The sequence below is a fragment of the Acipenser ruthenus genome, chromosome 10 (genome assembly GCF_902713425.1).
Source record: "Acipenser ruthenus chromosome 10, fAciRut3.2 maternal haplotype, whole genome shotgun sequence".
Lineage (NCBI taxonomy): Eukaryota > Metazoa > Chordata > Actinopteri > Acipenseriformes > Acipenseridae > Acipenser > Acipenser ruthenus.
In genome coordinates, this window is record NC_081198.1 from 15,532,422 (window position 1) to 15,550,805 (window position 18,384).

Below are 18,384 nucleotides of genomic sequence, written 5' to 3' on the forward strand. Positions count from 1 at the left end.
ACACATCCTTGCAAGGTTCCAGGAGTGAAATATATGTTGAGCAGTAAGACAGCATTAGAATAATTGCATTGCCATATTTGGTATTATGCTGCCTAGATACTGTGCTCATAACACATGAATCTTTTTCTGTGCTACTCTGATTAGACCATAAATCTCACTCTCTCATATGTCAAGAAGATTGATTTTTCTTTTATTGTTTCATGAGTTTAAACCTTTATCTCTCTTTTAATAGTGTGACATTCATTTCAGAGGTGAGTTTTTTTTCAATGCAGCAATGTTTGCAGGTCGTTGCAATAAGGCAGTGTTTGCAGTTAGTAATAGGCTTAGTAATACAAGCCTATTACACATTAACAAGTTTAACTGGAGAGATGCATACATTATGGAATACAAACAGTCGAAATGCAGCTTCAACCTGAAAAGCTTCCCTTAATCAGTATTATGAGTATTCACAAATAAAGTACAGTTTTGTAATATGTTTGCTAACTAAACTAATTGTAGAAGTGTTTTCCAAGGCAACTGGCTTGAAGATGATGTAACCCTTTGAAACAGAGAGATGAATATAAAGACATTCAGCACCTCTGGTATTCAGTACACTGAGATTAACAAAATGTTGATAGGATCCTTTCTCAGTCCTATGGGGGGGGGGGGGGGTAATTAAGTTCATAACCTAACTGGGCAAACCAGAACGCTTATTTTAATGTAATTTTTTGATTACCCAATTATTTAAACCCTGAACAGTTACCCCACAACAGATTACGATAACTGAATGGCAGTAAGCATCCTCCGATCCCACAACCAAGCAAGCCAATTTACTCTTTACACCCGGAGAAAACAGAAGGTTCATTTAAAATTGAAAGTATTAAGTGAAATTATACTTTTGAAAATTAAATACAAAGTGAATCAATTTACTTAACATCAATTTACAGTACCGGGTTGTGAAAAAAAACCTAAAACCTGTAGTGAATTTGAGCATCTAAAAAAACAGGAATTTGAAATCATAATAATCTAGCCCAGAGGTCTCCAACCCTGGTCCTGCAGAGCCCCTATCCAGCAGGTTTTATAGGTGTCTTTACATCATCACTGGCTAAAGATCTGGAACACCTGTTAATCTTGACTAATTAAGCCAATAATTGGTAAAATTAAGTAACTGAGAACTCGGTTGAAACGAAAACCAGCAGACCCAGTGGCTCTCCAGGACTGATCCCTGATTCTAGTCAGTAGACTAACAGAAGATGATTCATTTGGTCAGCAACAAAGGGGCACGGTTAATGTGTCATTTCAGCTTCATTAACAATTGTATAATATAATAAAGCCTATTTAAAACACAAATGTACAACCGACAAAGACTTGAGCCTACTTTTTAGCAAGATAATGAAGAATCTTAAAATATTTAAAAGAAGCCAGTCAAACACATAGATCATTGGTTTATATTAATTGCATAGCATGGATAATATTTTTCAATTTTTGAAGTAGAAAAAATAAATAATTATTATTTGCTTGCATAATGCATTCTTTCTATGTGAATTCAAACAACAAAGGGTTCATACTGCTATCTATATACTGTACCATAATAGCTATAGTTGGACCCAAATCAACCTTTAGGTTACTGTGAACAGTCTTCATTGATTGCTATTAATATAATTTTAATATGATACAGAGTATAATAGCCAGAATTTGCCTTTAGCCTTGGTGCCAAGGTTCATTATCTCTTTTCACAATTTTTAAAAAAAGCAAGCCTAGAATAACTAGTGGATATAACATACTGTTTTAATAGTGCTCTTCTTGAAGGGTATGATGCGTATTTCATCGCCAACATGACAGTTATATTAGTATTGATCAGCTCACCTTCATTCACCCTGTAACATCGCTATTTTACTGGCTCAGTTACTTTCCTTCATAAAAAATGAACCATATTTAACAATTTAGCCCAAGCTGGGAGACACCTAAAGCTACCATATCTTATTAACTCCTCTACAGAAATAGATGTGTAACAGGGGCTCAGTGGATCACTTCAGTTAAGGATCAATTTCTAAAACATATCTAAAACAAGTTATTTAAGGCTTTTACAATTATTAATAAGGAATTCCAATTCAATGTTTTTGACACATTACCACTGAAAAGCATCATGTTGTAAAGTATAATATTATTGATTATAACGAAAGTGTTACCACGGAAGCTTTAAGCAATAATTAAAGTATACTGAAAATACACTGTGGTCTACAGACATTAAAAGAGTAGTAGTTTGGAACACCTGTTAATCAAGATCAGGAGCCATCTGGACTGACCAAGTTATTACAATGTATAACATAAAGTACTACAGAAATTGATACATTATAAGATCTGTTGATGTTAATGTAAAAAGGGGGTCGTGTATCACACCATTTCAGAAAAAAAAGCGTCTCCTTTTTTTCTTTTCTGAATTTGTTTACATTTTTGGTTTACATTTCTGAATTGCCTCTGTGTTCCAGGTGACATTATTCCACCTCCTGCTACTGAGGGCAGGAGTCTGACTGTTTAAATGACAGAATGACAAGGCGGCTTTGGAGAGGAAAGAAAGGGGTACACATACAGCTGAAACCAGCTTTATGAGACTTGAACATAAGGGAAACCTGAGTCTTTTTTTTTTCTAATGAAGTACAGTGCAGTGCACAAAAGAGCAACATAAGGAAGAATGTAGACAATAGTCAACCCTATACTTTAATATCAAATTGAAGACCACGGTGGCCGAGTTTAATATTAAGGGTTAGTGTTTGGGTTAATAGGATTTTGCTACCGCTAGAAAAAAAATGTCAAGTTGGAGTTAGTAATTGTTAATAAAAGTTTTTAATAAGTGTACATAGGTTATCCTGCAGTATATATAATGAGACTTGACAATCATATAGGGTGCACAGGTCCTAATTTCAGTACTCTGAACAGTAACTTGTGGCTTTTTGACTGTATTAAGTATTCTTTCTTGCTTAAAATAACAGGAAGAGCCATCTGCAGAATGTGTACTTCAAATCTGTGATGGTAAGTAGTTTACAACCATAAATTTAAACTGTAATTAACATACCTGAATTAATACACTTGCTGTAGAACTTATGTATACATGCAAACAGTTCTTTGTGTTATTTTGGGTGGAACAATTGACCTTGTAGATATGTAGTGCTTGATAAGTCCGAAGGATAGAAGAACATTGTGAATTTAAATAAAAGAATGCCACCTCCCACACCTCTCGCCCTGGTGTGTTGCCCTTTCCAGCATGCAATAGTCCTGGGGAGAACGCAACATTTGATAAAGCTACATTAAGTACAGCAGAAATATTAAGGTATGATTGTAGTAAAATGAAAGGATCATCAAAAGTATACTTAAAAAAGAAACTGCAAGGGGCAACAGCTTGAAGGATTTAAATATAAGTGTCTCATCTATGTCTCGCTATCAAACCACTATGGATTTCTTGTATAATCATGTTTCATTTGAAGTTAACCCTTTTCAGAATTATATTAGCATACCATACAATTTCCTTAAGGAACACATAATCAGTGGTTTATATATATATATATATATATATATATACATACAAAAAATAAGCATCAGCATCAGCAATTCAGCATCTCAGCACAAAAGACAAACCGTGTTTAAAATATTTTGGGTATTGAATCTGCAATAAAAATGCAACATGGTATATAGGAAGTTATATGAAGTTTATATGTATTTCCAAAGCTCAAAAAGGAACATTGGTTTGTGGAGGATGTTGGGAAATGTATTTTGAAAAAGAAGCAAACAATTTAAAAGGTGTCTTGATAAACATTTATTTTAGTTTTAACACCCTTCCATTAAATCTTTGAAAATCACTTTCCAAAAAGTGAATCACATATAGAAAACGTGTAACATCAAGCTCTGACATATCTTTAAAACAAGGAATTAATTACTCTGTGTGTTTAAATGGCACATACAAAGGAGTTTTATCAATATATGATTAATTTTGCCTGAGATTAATGTCTGAATTTTATCAACTGAGAACTTGCATGCCACTCGTGTTTTAAAAGACTTATTTCACAGTTATCTGTAACCCTTGATTTTAAGTATAATAAAAGCAATGTGAATGCATGGTTATACATACATCAAGTGAACAAATGATGGTGACAACATTGTTATGAACAGTCACGGGGTCAATAATATGAATTAAATGTGTTGTTAATAATTATTTACTGCATGTTTATTATATTGTAAATGGATGAAGGAGTTTAGGAGACAAGCATGTGATGGCGTATATGTAATAATACTGTTATTAATGGAACTTCAAGTAATGTGGCATCTAATTATGAATAAATAGAGTAAACTAATACCAGAAAGTATTTTTCAGGGACTTGGGGTGGATCATTAAGTACAGGTAAATAATAAAATACATGAAAAAGAATTGTTACGTCGAGCTCACAAGATAAACATCTCAGGATCTTGTCATTCCAAACTGACAGTGCATGTGATTTTAGCACAATGGTTTGACCAAACAGTCTAAAAAAACACAGTGACATTACAGAATGGAACCAAGTCATAATTTACTCCAGTCTTTTAGCCATTAAAAAAAGGTTAAATAATAATATCAGAATATCATTCAAATTACCTGTGTATCACACAATACTATCAGAAATGCCAAAACACACATTTTTAACATATATTGTACAGTGGTCCTGATATGGCATCGAACCATTAACTATACCCTGGTATGACACTGGGATTGAACAGGGTTGGTTTGTAATATTGTGGTATTGGAATAGCAAAATTGTTTATATCCTTACCTTGTCAAAAATGATATTGCTGTATGTGATATGATAACTATAACTATAATTCTGCAGTATAAAGCTCTGCCAAATTATATGTTTAAAAACCCTGACGCTAGACATTTCAGTACCCCACTTTTAGCAAGAACATATCAATTTCAACTATAGTAGAAATACAGCGATAAAGAACCATAACTGTAAAAATGTTAAATGGCAAACATTTCATTATAAACAGAAAAGGTTCCCCCAATCAATGTTGTTTGACGTGTGGAATATAACTAAGCTTGCTCCTTTTAACGTTTATTTTCCAGGGGCTGAAATTTCCAAGCTAAGGAAAATCACAGCACATGAAACTGGTGTCACTCATACAGGATGCTTTCCTATTGATTGTATACTAGTATCTCTGCCCCACTCAATCATGGTGTGTCAGCTCAGCTGGTTACAAATTACTCATAAAATGGAAGGTGGCGACACCTGTTGTATAATTAGGAGGTGTCATGGTATTCAACCCCCAAAAATAGATGTTGAAAAGAAGCATATAACCACATATTTAATGCAATTGATAGATTCCCCAGTACTGTATAACAACATATTTATTAATTATAAACAAATGCATGTCATTTCACCTACAGGGCACCCTTTGCATTTCTCAAGAGAACCTGGACTATACATTAGGCAAGCATGCTGCCTCGCATATCAAAATGCTAACTATGACCAAGAACCTACAAACAAAAACACATATTCCGATGAGTACAGTGTTTATACAGCACCCTTTTTTTCCAAACTATATTTGATGCCAGAGTATAGTTTACAGCGTTCATAAAACTACTTACATAAACACCCCACGCAATGCATCTCACTCATCATCTTAACATGAAGACCAGGATTGGATAGCGCTGTTACATTTTTAAATGATCTCAAACTCTACATGATTGCCTAGCTAACTTATTTTCCAGCTCACTGAAAGTAATGAGGGGCAGGTTGGCAGATACTTGAAGGAAATCTTTTAAAGCTATACTTTCTTTTTTATGACTCGTGCATTGTAGTTTGGAACATAAAAGTTGTATGAAATTTATGGGATGGATTTGATCATACTATACCACGCTGGGATAAGCTGGATATTTGAAGAGCATTTTACAACACTGGAGAATAGTCCTAGATTGTATCAATCATTGATTTCTGGTTATCCTCGGATTCAACATAAAGTGGTTTACTGCATGCAGTCCAGGGTGATTACCCAGTGCTGCAAAATACTCCAGCTGTATAGGTTGATCAATTCTGACCCTAAAGCTAGTAGACAAAGGTTTGTCTGCTTGATGAAGTTGACTGTTGTTTTTATTTAAAATCTAAGTGGGTGTTTTAGAAGTTATGTATGTATTATAGTTTGTGACACAAGTCTCTTAGCGCATCATTACATTACATTCCTACTTTGTTTTAATAATACAGTTTAATAATAAAATATTCTGCATGTTTGTTTTTTGACAGCACTGTGGATTGTTGGTAAAATAGGACACAATCACATTAAACTTTTAAAATCGTAACGAATCACGCTGGGAATTGCAATACATGTTTGATATTAAGATAAGTTCTATGATTTACAATCCCTTTTTAATCATTTAAAGATACCGGTGGTTGTCCTGTCAAGCATTGCAGAATGTAGGCATTAAAGAAATATAAAGGGAACAATATGAATAGTTGAACATATGTCATAAATAGCAAAATAATAAAATATCATGTTTCAAAAATGAACATAGTTTCCCTTTTAAATGATCTGTTTGGTAAATGTGAGTTGTACCGATATCTAAAAAGTGAGAATTCATGTCCACATAAATGAATCAGTATTTTCTAGAAATTTGAATGTGATATTGAATGTAGTACCCAATTCCAGATATTCTTCCTAAGCTTTTCTTTGGCCCAAAATGTGGTCTTAAATATAATATCAACAAAATACATAGTACTGTATAAATGCCATTTAATAATAATAATAATAATAATAATAATAATAATAATAATAATAATAATAATAATCTACAGGCTGACTGGTCATGCCTTCCCTCCCTCCACTCTTCATCCTCCTGTGCCCACTCCTCTTCCCTAGCCCCTCTGTGGTCGAATCAGCTACTGTCTCTTACTACCTTACGCCGCTTCCTCAAGACCCACCTGTTTAGACTGCACTTGTAGATCTCTTGCTCTACCTATTACGCCCTGGACTTGCCTGACTTATGCACCATCTTACTGGATCCTCAGCTAATACACTATCCTTGCACTACTATGCCATTGTAGATATAACTTGTTGTAATCCAAACTTCAGTTTGTTCATATTGTATTTAGTTGTATTATTTGCACTTACTGTAAACTATACTATTTAAATATGAAGCTTGCCTGTAACACCTGTAAGTTGTCTTGGATAAAGGTATCTGCCAGGTAAACACATAATAAACTGTTTATAGTAAGAGGAACTATCTGTATACAGTATGTCTCTGTAGACTTCTAATGAAAGTCAGATCTTCAGAAAATAGCACCCATTTTGAGATCCGTCCGCTATAGTGAGCTCAACCTCATGCCTGTGTTATTTCTTTTGTTTGTAAGAAAGTTCTGCTGTAAAATTAACTTTACCCTAATTTTAGATCACTGTGTAAGTCAAGGTAAATTGATTTCTGACTTGTTCAAGTCTGTGGTTAATGAGCTAGAACTTTTGCTTTTGTAACCACATTACAGAGCTAAAACAAGGTCACATCAAAGCAATTTAGGAAGTGCTTTTACATGTATCTCCCGTTTAAAACTGAGCATGCTTTTTCAAAGGCCTATAGAAAAATAAAGTCTACAAATATATAACTGAAGTTTTGGATGCATTATAGTTTGTGACAAAAATCTCTTCGCTAACCATTACACTCTGTTTCTGCTTATAACCAGTTGAATAATGAACAGCTCTGTAAAACAGGACACAATCACATTAAACTGTAATATGTAAAACGAATGAGGTTGGGTAGAGCTGTGGGAGATTTGGGTCTAGCTAACAATTGTTGACTTGTTGACATATACATGATTAGGTTTAAGCAAGGACATTTGGGGCCAAAGGCTAGGTTTGGAAATCAAATGTGTCAGTTTGGTGGCAATAACAGAACATCTTGCATGTTTTTGTTCACTATCTTTCAGACTGCAATTTAGCCAGTTGAACACACACACACATATATATATATATATATATATATATATATATATATATATATATATATATATACTGTCATGAAAAAAAGTGCCATTTGATTTTATTTATAACACTACAATAGGAAAACACCTTTGGAAGCCGTGGGATGTGGCCTTTCAATTAATGACATGCATATTTAAACAGCTGCTTCTTAATTATTAATCATTCTTAAAAGCTACAATCATTCGTAAAACAGGTCATGGCATTTTATAAAGAACATTCACCACGACTTCAACACAGGTTTAAAAAATCTACTCTTTCATTAGCATATCAGCTTTCTCAATTTCTCATTTGTTTGCTGTTGATATTTTCCTGGCTTTCTAATGATTCAGTCCATTTATCCTGCCACAATGCTGTATGGTTGATGGAAGTTGCATCTTCCCATTCATTTCCTGTGTTGCAGATCAAAGGACCCAAACCTTACCCCCATACTTTTCCTGGGGTGCCATTGCCTGAACTTACTGCACCCCCTTAATCAGAGTTAAAGTAAAAATAAATCCTCGAAAACTAAAATAGTCAACAGCAGAACATTAACATTATCAAAAGCTGAAGCAATTACATTAAACCTTAAAGGCTTTGTATAGGATTATTTTTAATTAACTGTGGTAAATTGTAACTTGAGCATCATGAAAAAAGAAGACTGGGATTATTATTCATGCATGAATTGACATGGTAGAGGAAGTGCCACTGTCCTATATTAATGTTAGTTTCATCGCCTACACATACTGTATGGCAGGCACAACACAATCAAGCATAGCCCTGCTGCCAATGACATAACGTGGACTATTCTCAGGAGAACTGATATTAGTAAGTAGCAATGTATATTAAGTTAAGCCAAGGTTCTTTCCAGTTATCTGAGATAGTTTTTAAAGATGTGCATAAATCACTTTAGTTTGGTACTGGAAAAAGGAAAAGTCAATATGAATTATTTGCACACCCCCAACAGGTTATACCTGATTTGACCTTCAAACCTCAGAACTGATTTTATTAGTGTGTCAGTTAGTCCAGGATATCTATCTGCTATAAGGCAATTGTTAATTTGTTTATAAATCCTCAAACAGCAAGACATTTCAAACCTTAAAATACAGTATTCTCTTTCTATGTTGACCAAATAAGTTCTATCTGCATCAACATAGTGTGAATGGAAAATTCTTCAACAGAAGCTGACAGGTATGATTTTTTTTTTCTTCCTCCATTTTATCTAAGGGTTAAATTGGAAAAATAAATTCTGGTCATGGTTTATATGAACCAGACAATAGTTAACAGTAATAATCTCTAATTTTCTCTGTTTCAGTGGTGATCTGTTTTAGCGTTGGGACTGTAATAAGGGTAATTCAATTGAACAATATAAAATGATTTAACAATGTATAACAACAATAATAATTACTGTAGTTTATTGCCTAGTTAACATAAACCAAAATCTTCAAATTACTTAGTACAACCTAAAATACAGTACATTTGCCAGACCATGTATATAAACCTTTAAAATACTTTTCAAGTGGTAGAATTGTGGATTTTTATTGATGCAAAATATATACAGCCTTATCCAAATTCAACTGCTAAATGGACAAGAAAACAGCTACCACATACACAATCCATTTAATACATACAGTACTCATGGCTGTAACTTTTTTTATAATCTGTGCAAAAGACCTGACGCAATTTAATAAGTCCTGACTGTGTTCCACCTCACCCCCTTTTTACATGATTCCACCACTGCCTTTTCAAAAGGGCATGGTTGAACCACAGCAGACAGAGCAAAGAAGCAGACTACTTTCATGTTTGATATGTTTTTACTCCCAAGACCAGCAGCTAAACCTTTAAAAACCATAACAGAGAAAATATGCACCCTCGGTGATATAATTGTTCATGTTTTTGACCAAACGAATAACTACTTTCTGAGAATCTTTACTTAAAAATCTTGGAGCGCTTGCCTCCACTGCTTCAGATGTTAGGTATCATTTCATATCAAGACATTTTGTTAGAACAATTTTTTTTTCTCAAAATAGGGGGTTAAAAGGAATGGCATTCAATGGGGTTTAAATTATAGTGTTTTTTATGTTGACTTCTTGTAATGCTGACTGCAGTATTGTTATGTAAATCTATTTTACTTTACATGGGACTTGTCAAACCAGGACATAACATTTTTGAACCATTAAAGATAACAAACACGAAAATGACAATTAATGCCCCCCCACCCCACCCCACCTAAAAAGTAATTTCTGAGCTTTTACGTTTTGAATAGGACAATGTGTACTGATTCACAAGGTAGATAATCAGAAAAAAAGTTGAATTCAGGTATTTACATAATGAGCAATTCTACAGGTGATCATCCCCACATCATGTAATGCTGATTATATCCCACGCTGCTTTTAACAAACTGTACCAGATTGGATCCAGTCATCAACCATATCAAATGATTCGTAAATGCTCTTAGGGTTCTTTACATTCCTTGTGAGTGGTGATCTTCATTTAATATATGCTGATGTAGGAGGAAAGCGCCAGCACCAGGTACCACCAGGAAAAAATAACTTCAGCACTTCCTGTAATCCCATATTGTGCAGTGCTTGGTGCTAGAAAGACAAAAGAAACTGTCATTAATAATCGTATATTCCACAGCAATCCTCTTAAAAATGCAATATTTTATGTAATGCTGTGGGTGAAAAGCTGTGTTCAATATAATTACAGGAAGGATGTCTTTTTAACTGGAAAGTGTTTCATTATGTTCATGCTTGACTTATCTATGCAACCTTTTGCAATCATTTTTGCATTATTTAGACAATGAACCAATTAATATTCACATTTAGGTTCTATTCTTACATTCATTAGGCAATCCGTCTCAATGCTTTGCGTATTACAATCATTGTAAAAACAGTTTAGAAGTATTTCAATAAGTGACATGCTCACATTTACATAAACGGTGAATAGAAATACTTAATGCCCAACTGAGACTATTAAAAGAATTAGAGAAAAGCTGGTGTATAGAATGGTAGCCCTGTTATATGCTATAATACATTAATAAAACTTGTAAAATATGTTTAACAGTTTAATGTCTATTACGTTACATTAATCATGACTTCATAAATAAACATGGAGACAGTTTCTACTACTACAGCAAAAAAAAAAAAAACCTTACATTATAAATACTGTATAACAAAAGCTTGAATAAATGAACACAATTGTTCAAATGATATTTTGTTAGAATTCACATATTTATCCTAGTTGAAAAAAGAATATAGTTAAAAGAATGATACTCTTTATTACAGTATGTGTCACTGTGGACGTTCAAGTATGATGTCATCACAAGAGCGCTTAGACCATGAAGGCCACGGGGGATCATGAAGGATGTAGCAAACCTTTTGCCAACAAAAAAATGTTTGTGAACTATTTATTTTTTAACAACAACAAAAAAAAGATCACATACTTAACACACACGTTGTAATAAATTGACATCTCAGCCCATTGAGTTCAATGGAAAGGCAAGGACTGGACAGAAATTGTAAACCTCACAGTTCAAAGCCAAACATCTCACCATTCAACTAAAGAGCAAGCTTGGAACGTCACGATTCAGAATGATCCTAAAACTATTTATGGGTCAATGTTAAAAAAAAAAACGATATAGATATAAGATCATAGCAACAGTGAAACACGTTTTAAACATAAGTAATGCTATTTTCTCTGAACCTTTAATTATGTGTTGCAATTGGGATGGCTAGAATTGTTTGTTGTTTATAAGCTGGCAGACCCAAAAGTGCCAACTTCCCAACGTTTCAGTATGTGTGTGTGTGTGTGTGTGTATATAATTCTGGCCTGTAATTGGTTAAAACCTCATCAAGGAGCAAAAATAGATTGAACTATCGCCCTGACACCCTTACACCACCGGGCAATAGTCTCCCTCTGTCATGTGATTGGTTCACATCACTGTCAGTCCCGCCCCCTTTCAAATGAACGCCTTTCTCCCCTGCACTCCTCAGAACACTGATTCTTTGACTTAACAGAAAATGAATTCAAAACATACTACAAAAGAAAGATGCTCCAAACACTAAAATGGTGATTAAAACATCACTGTCACTGTTTTCAGACTTTCTGAAACTCAAACAAATTCAACTTGACGAAAACAAACATGATGGGCTGGATATAAACTGGATTATGCAGCAGTCAGCAAACCAGATGGAGACGGAGAAAAACTTTGATAACTATACGGAATGAACTTCAAAAACAATTTTTGTTATTTATTAATTTACTTATGGGTCATTCCATGAAACCGGTACGATTTGAGTCCCTCTGACCTTTTTAAGTATATTTTAAAAGCTTTTTTTTTATATAAATTGAACTGTCCCCTGTAATGAAGTGTAAGAAATATTACATTACTTTCATCTTTAATATCAGAAAATATCTTGTTTTCAACTGACACCAAGCTTTTTGTCATGTCCTCCGTGGCCTTCACTGAATTTGTACTTAGAATATGACTAATAAAAATACCAAATAATGCATACATTTTGCCATTGATCTAAACATCTAAATGCATGATTATTGATTAAAATCACAATATTTAGTTGCGTACCTCAGTCTACCCTCAACCCCGTTACGCCAACCAATCTCCCCCCATAAAAATAGTGAACTTATCCTTATGTGACATCTTCAACTGGAAGCTACATCATACAAGTCTTCTGAACAACATAGTGCAAAGACAGGCATGTTATCACATTATTTTATATCTATATTTCATAGATTTTTATTGTTAGATTGGGGCCGTCGAGCTCAACAACTCAACTCTGTTATATGAAATAGAGATAGAAAACTATTACTTATCAAAACTATCTTTTTTATTGTAAAAATATATGCAATTTCTTAATTTCATGCATGCCATGTGGTCTCCTGTTCTTCACCACATGAGGAGCAGTGGCCATTTTGAGCCAAAGAACTCAACCCCGTCACACTCAACACTGTTACTCAACACCTACTTGCACAGGTTTAAAAGACACTTGTTCAACATTAAACAGCAGTATGCTTACTGCAGAGAGCTGAAGGAATGCATGTCAATGGATGAGGCCTTGATCCATGTAGACTTTTCAGAAAACTACACCTGTAAATACAGCTCTGAGATACAAGCTGTCCACTTTGGGCCTCACACCAGCAGGCCACTCTGCATACGGGGGTGTTGTACATAGGTGAAAAACCAGAGCCCATATGCTTCAGCACCATCTCCCCCTCCAGGCACAAAGGCCCTCCAGCAATATGGCAACACCTCGATCCAGTGCTGGATTACCTTCAGGTCACACATCCGCAAGTGACTGTGCTGCACTTTTTTAGTGATGGCCCCTGTACACAATACAAGCAAAGAGGCAATTTCTTCCTTTTCAGCACAGAATTGGACAGAAGAGGCTTCAAGGCTGGCATTGGAATTTTTTCAAGTCAAGTCATGGCAAAAAGGGGCTCCTGATGGTGTCGGGGGAACCTTAAAAAGAACAGCTGACATGTTGGTGGCTAAGGCCCGTGATATCCCTGATGCACATGAGCTCTTCAAGGCCCTGACTGAGACAAACACAACAGTGAAATTGTTCTTTGTGAAGAGTGAGAATGTAGAGAACGCATTGGAGAAGATGCCAACCCAGATACCAGCAGTGCCATCAACAATGAGGATCCACCAGGTGATTACTCTTGCTCCAAGAGAGCTGGTATATCGTGATGTCAGCTGCATGTGGTCAACACAGAAGCAACTCGACTGCAAGTGCTTCAACACACAGCATTTCAGTTTCAGCAGGAAGGTTCCAACTGCTACGCCACAGCCAGCCAGTGAAGGAAAGCCACAACCAGTGAAGGAAATCCAGTGGGGAAGTCCAGGGCTGCTTGGGCAGTGGTGTATGCTCAGATACGATGAAGACCTATATCCAGGCATCATCCTTTACACAGATGAAATGCATGTCCAAGTAAAGTGTATGCATCGCGTTGGATCAAACAGATTCTTCTGGCCTGTTCGTGATGACATCCTCTGGTACCTGTTTGATGATGCCCTTGAAATCATTCCACCCCCACAGCCTGTGACATCATGCGACGTAGAGATCTTGAAAGAGGCGTGGGACAGACTTTCGGGATGACGCCATGAAGCAAGACACACACACACCAAAAGTATGTACCTACCTATGAAACCAGCACCATAGTGCTCCTGAGTGTCTCCATGTCCATGTGCAGACAATGTTTTTATGATTCTGATGACCTGTTCTAACTTGTTGACCTGTTATTAATGTCTGCTATGTTTTTTTTTTTTTTTTTTTTTTTTACTGCAGTTGGGTTAATAAAACTCAGTTTAATTCAAATTGATCTTTCTATTGTCCTCATTACATGGTTATATATATATAAGAAATACAATGTTTATAGAACATCTTTGAGTGAATTTGAGAGTAAACAAAACCAATTTATATGGAAGCCCTATTTGTCTCTTCAACCCCGTTACCCTAGTCTCAACCCTGTTACATGACAATTTTGTGATAAAATGTTGGAAGGTTTATGGAATATGAATTCAATGTTTGTTGAGCTCAGTCTGAAATGTTTAGAGCAATCATGAGAATGTTGATTTTAGTTCAAATTCTGAAGTGAAACCATACTTTTGATAAAAAAAATGATGAGGCCGCTGACACACAAAGTGTCAATTTGAGGCTTTAGTATAGCAAAAGTGTGAGATTTTATATGAATTTTATATTTGCAATTATTGAATTCATTTGAGAGACATATGATTAATAAAAAAATGTTGATTTTATTACAAGAATCTTTTAAAATCATATTCAGACAACTTCCATAGTATCCGTAACGGGGTTGAAGACAAATGGTGTCCATATCACAAGAAAATGGCTGATAATAATAGGGCTTTGATGCCTGAGATGGGGAAATATGTTTTCTTGGAGGTTAAACATGTCCTTCGTGTCATGGGGAGTTCAGAATAATTATTTATTTTGCTAAAAATGTCAAAGTCCAAATCATACCGCTTTGGTGGAATGACCCTTATGCAGTATCACCTATATTTAAACAAAATATATGTTAATATTTATTTACGTATGCTATATCAGCTATATTTAAACAAAATATATACAGTCGTTTTTACTATCCAACCTTGCCTCACTTATTTTCTTATTAAATATCTACTGCAGACTCAGCTTATTGGCCAATATCTTTTGATATCCATTTTGTCATGTATTGGGACTAAATTAGAGGAAAAACAGCCCCGTAGAAGGATATTACCTCCTCCATGCTTGACAGTAGGTATGTTATTCTTTTCTTTGGACTTTCTCCAAACGTAATGACTATCAGTGTGACCAAATAGCTTGATTTTCAAATGCTGTTCTGCAAACTTTAAGTGATAGTCCTTGTGACATTTTCCTAAGAGTAGCTTTTTCTCTAACACTCGACCTATGGTTGAAATGGAAACCCCAGTCCCACTTGCAACCAAATCACTTTGAATATCTTTGGCATTCAATCTCGGATTGTTATTAACCTTCCTCACAATTCTTCTACTTGTTCTTGGTGAAAGTAGCTTTTCTTCCAGACCAAGGGAGCGTTGTGGCAGTACCATGAGTCTTGTACTTCTTGATAATAGAAACATTAGTTGAAATTGTGAAACTCAAATGCTTGGAAATCTTCTTGTATCCTTCTCTAGCTTTATGACAATAAATCATTTTCTTTACTTTTTTCCATATTGACTTATTGGTAATGACAGCAATCATCCTATGCCTAACCCTTTTATACTCTCTAAGAATGTTCACCTACAATCCAACATTTGGTAGACTTTTCTAGAATTAGGTTCTGCATTATCATATTGAAATATCTAGCTCCTTGTAGACAATACTATCATATCATTAAATTGAATTAATACTTTTGAATTAGCATTTTTGGAGTTTTGCAAAAAAAAAAATGCTGAAATAATTGTAGACATCTATTTCTTGTAACTTTTCTTTCTCATTCACAAAAACAAAACTTTTGCTACTAAAGATTTTTCTAAAAATTCTGTTTTCAAGACATTTCTAGAAATATATTCACAGATTATAGCTGCCTTGAGCGACAGCTGCTGTCGTCCCCAAAGCTAACTGAACACATTTCATATTATTGTAATGGTGTATGTCCAAGCGTAGAAAAAAGCAGACCTAAGCTGCAACTAGAGAAATAATTTAAATTGCTGCCCAAGCTCAGCGCTAACAAGATTTAATTGGCTAAACTCTATTTAAACAAGCCATGTGGGCAGGAATACAAATACAATTACTGAATATAAAATAAAAAAGGCAGATGAAAACAAGAACATAAGGTATGTATTGTAATCCCAGATCTAGAGTGTAACATTAATGTGTACAGTCAAATAAGTAAAGAAAAGGGTCTATTGAATCTAAACAGCGGTGAGCGTTAATACCACCACTGAGATCATTAAAATATATTCTCAAAATCAAACATCTAACTGTGTATGTGAGTCTGTATGTTAAATGTCAGAGAAGGTCCAGTTTTGTTATTTAAAGAACAATGGTAACATTTAATAGACCTTACAATGTGATAACCATTGAGCCAGTGAAATTAGTTTGATGGGCTCAACCTAGCCTCTAGTGCAGTGGTACTCAACTCTGGCCCTTGAGATCGAATCCAGTCCAGGTTTTTACTCCAAGCAGGCTCTAATGTAGTTAATTGAAGCTGCTAAGAGGCAATTACCTAGTTTAAGACCTGGTTGAAATAAAGACCAGGACTGGAATGGATCTCGAGGGCCACAGTTGAGTACCAGTTGAGGCCGACAAAAAACAAAGCCATTAATTCAATAAAATTGCACCTGGAGAGAGTCCTGAGACTGAATGGCATGGTCCGCTTACAGAACTGTAAGGGGAACAATGTCTACATGTAGTCAGTGCCATTTTCCTCACCTTCACAAAAAAAGAAACAATAGGAAAAGACTCCTGGCCACAAACAGTGTTTAACTATCACTTACAATTACAAGGTCATTGATAATTTTCCAAACCTTGTCCCACGGACAAAGACAGACAGGGACATTAAAGCTTAAACAGGACTAGGATCAGGTATTCTCAATCCCTCAATCCAAAATCTCACTGTTCTGAATCCCCATCATAATGATGGAAGCCATGCATATAAGCAGCGTTACAACCTCTGACCTTCAACTCAGGAGATTTTATTCCAACCTTACGAGTCTCATTAGCTGCTGTCAAGTTTAAATATATTATTTAATATTGCATTTTCAGCACTTCCAACCTGCTCGCAGATAGTGATGTGGTTAGGTAGGAATTTTCAACACAAGCTGAAACAAACAGGATAATCTTCATGTCCATAGGGATGAATAAAACTGCATTAAGCAGCGGCCAAGGGGTGTTATCTGGGATTTACATATGTTAGACTGCAGGCTTTGATCCTGCAATATTATTTTACACCTGTACCTTGTTATCATGCCTATCTGGCCAAATGCAAAATGCTGAAATGCAAAGTAATATACTGGGAAATGGGAAACAGCCATGAGTCAACAGAAACCCCTCAAAGCCACAGACTGCTTGTTTCAAGATGAACACTGCAACGATTAGAAGGAGAGTAGTCCATATTTTCAGATACTTGGTACAGTTTCTGCAAGTGTTGAGAGAAACCTGACCACTGTAATACTTGCATTGTGTCACCACATTAGCAATCTGGGTATTGCTGTAGCTAAGTGGTGGCGGTAACCAAGGAGACCAATTCAGAGCTTGCATAGTCATTTTGCTAGTGTCAGAAGATGCACTGCTCATCAAACAAGATAATTGACCTGCTGTGCAGCCATTTTACAAAGTATCAGAAGATTTCACTTCTCTTCCAGCAAAATAAATTGAAGGCAAATTGATAAACTATATAAATACAAGAAAATAGAGGGGTATTGGAAAGTAACATCTATACAATAAGTCAATGCAATGCATTATTGTCTGTTCAACATAAATTGACTTGAGCTTTGGGCGTGCCCATTTTAAAGCAGTCAGGGGAGGGTGACAGATTTTCAGAAACAGCGGTTAATAAAAGTGGTTTGGACTGATTTGTAATTACTGTTAGTTGAACTAAAATTAATAAAATTAAGCCAGCTTTTGATGAGGCCGTATCAGAACATGAATTCATTAACTTAAAAGGAAAGTGTTTTTCCTGGTGGACAATACTTGAATCACATTCATCATAAATTGAAATAATTTGAATAATTTAAAGGAAATACCAACATCAATCATCTACATACTGACCTCAAACCAGTCCCCCTATTCTAGAAATGTCACAATTAATGATGAATGAGCTATAAACATTAAACTTGTGGCCTCATTGCCACAGTGATTGATCATTGCTATGCAAAACAGTAGGGCCAAAGCCTTCTGGTATAATACATTTGTGGGGTTGTCTATAGAGACAGTGAGGTCTAATCTATCTGAAACA

At 35.2% G+C, this 18,384-nt stretch overlaps 1 protein-coding gene across 2 annotated transcripts in view; it reads right to left on the reverse strand.

Annotated features, from left to right (window-relative positions):
• Nucleotides 1–751: 751 nt before the first annotated feature.
• LOC117413023 (neuronal growth regulator 1) overlaps nt 752–18,384 on the reverse strand; it is a 241,525-nt gene continuing 223,892 nt past the window's right edge. The window contains exon 8 of one of the 2 annotated variants that reach the window (XM_034021722.3): nt 752–10,541. In XM_034021722.3, the coding sequence (XP_033877613.1) occupies nt 10,441–10,541 (101 nt within the window). In that variant the 3' untranslated portion in view covers nt 752–10,440. The remainder of the gene's footprint in view (nt 10,542–18,384) is intronic. The other variant, XM_034021731.3, reaches the window with a different exon arrangement.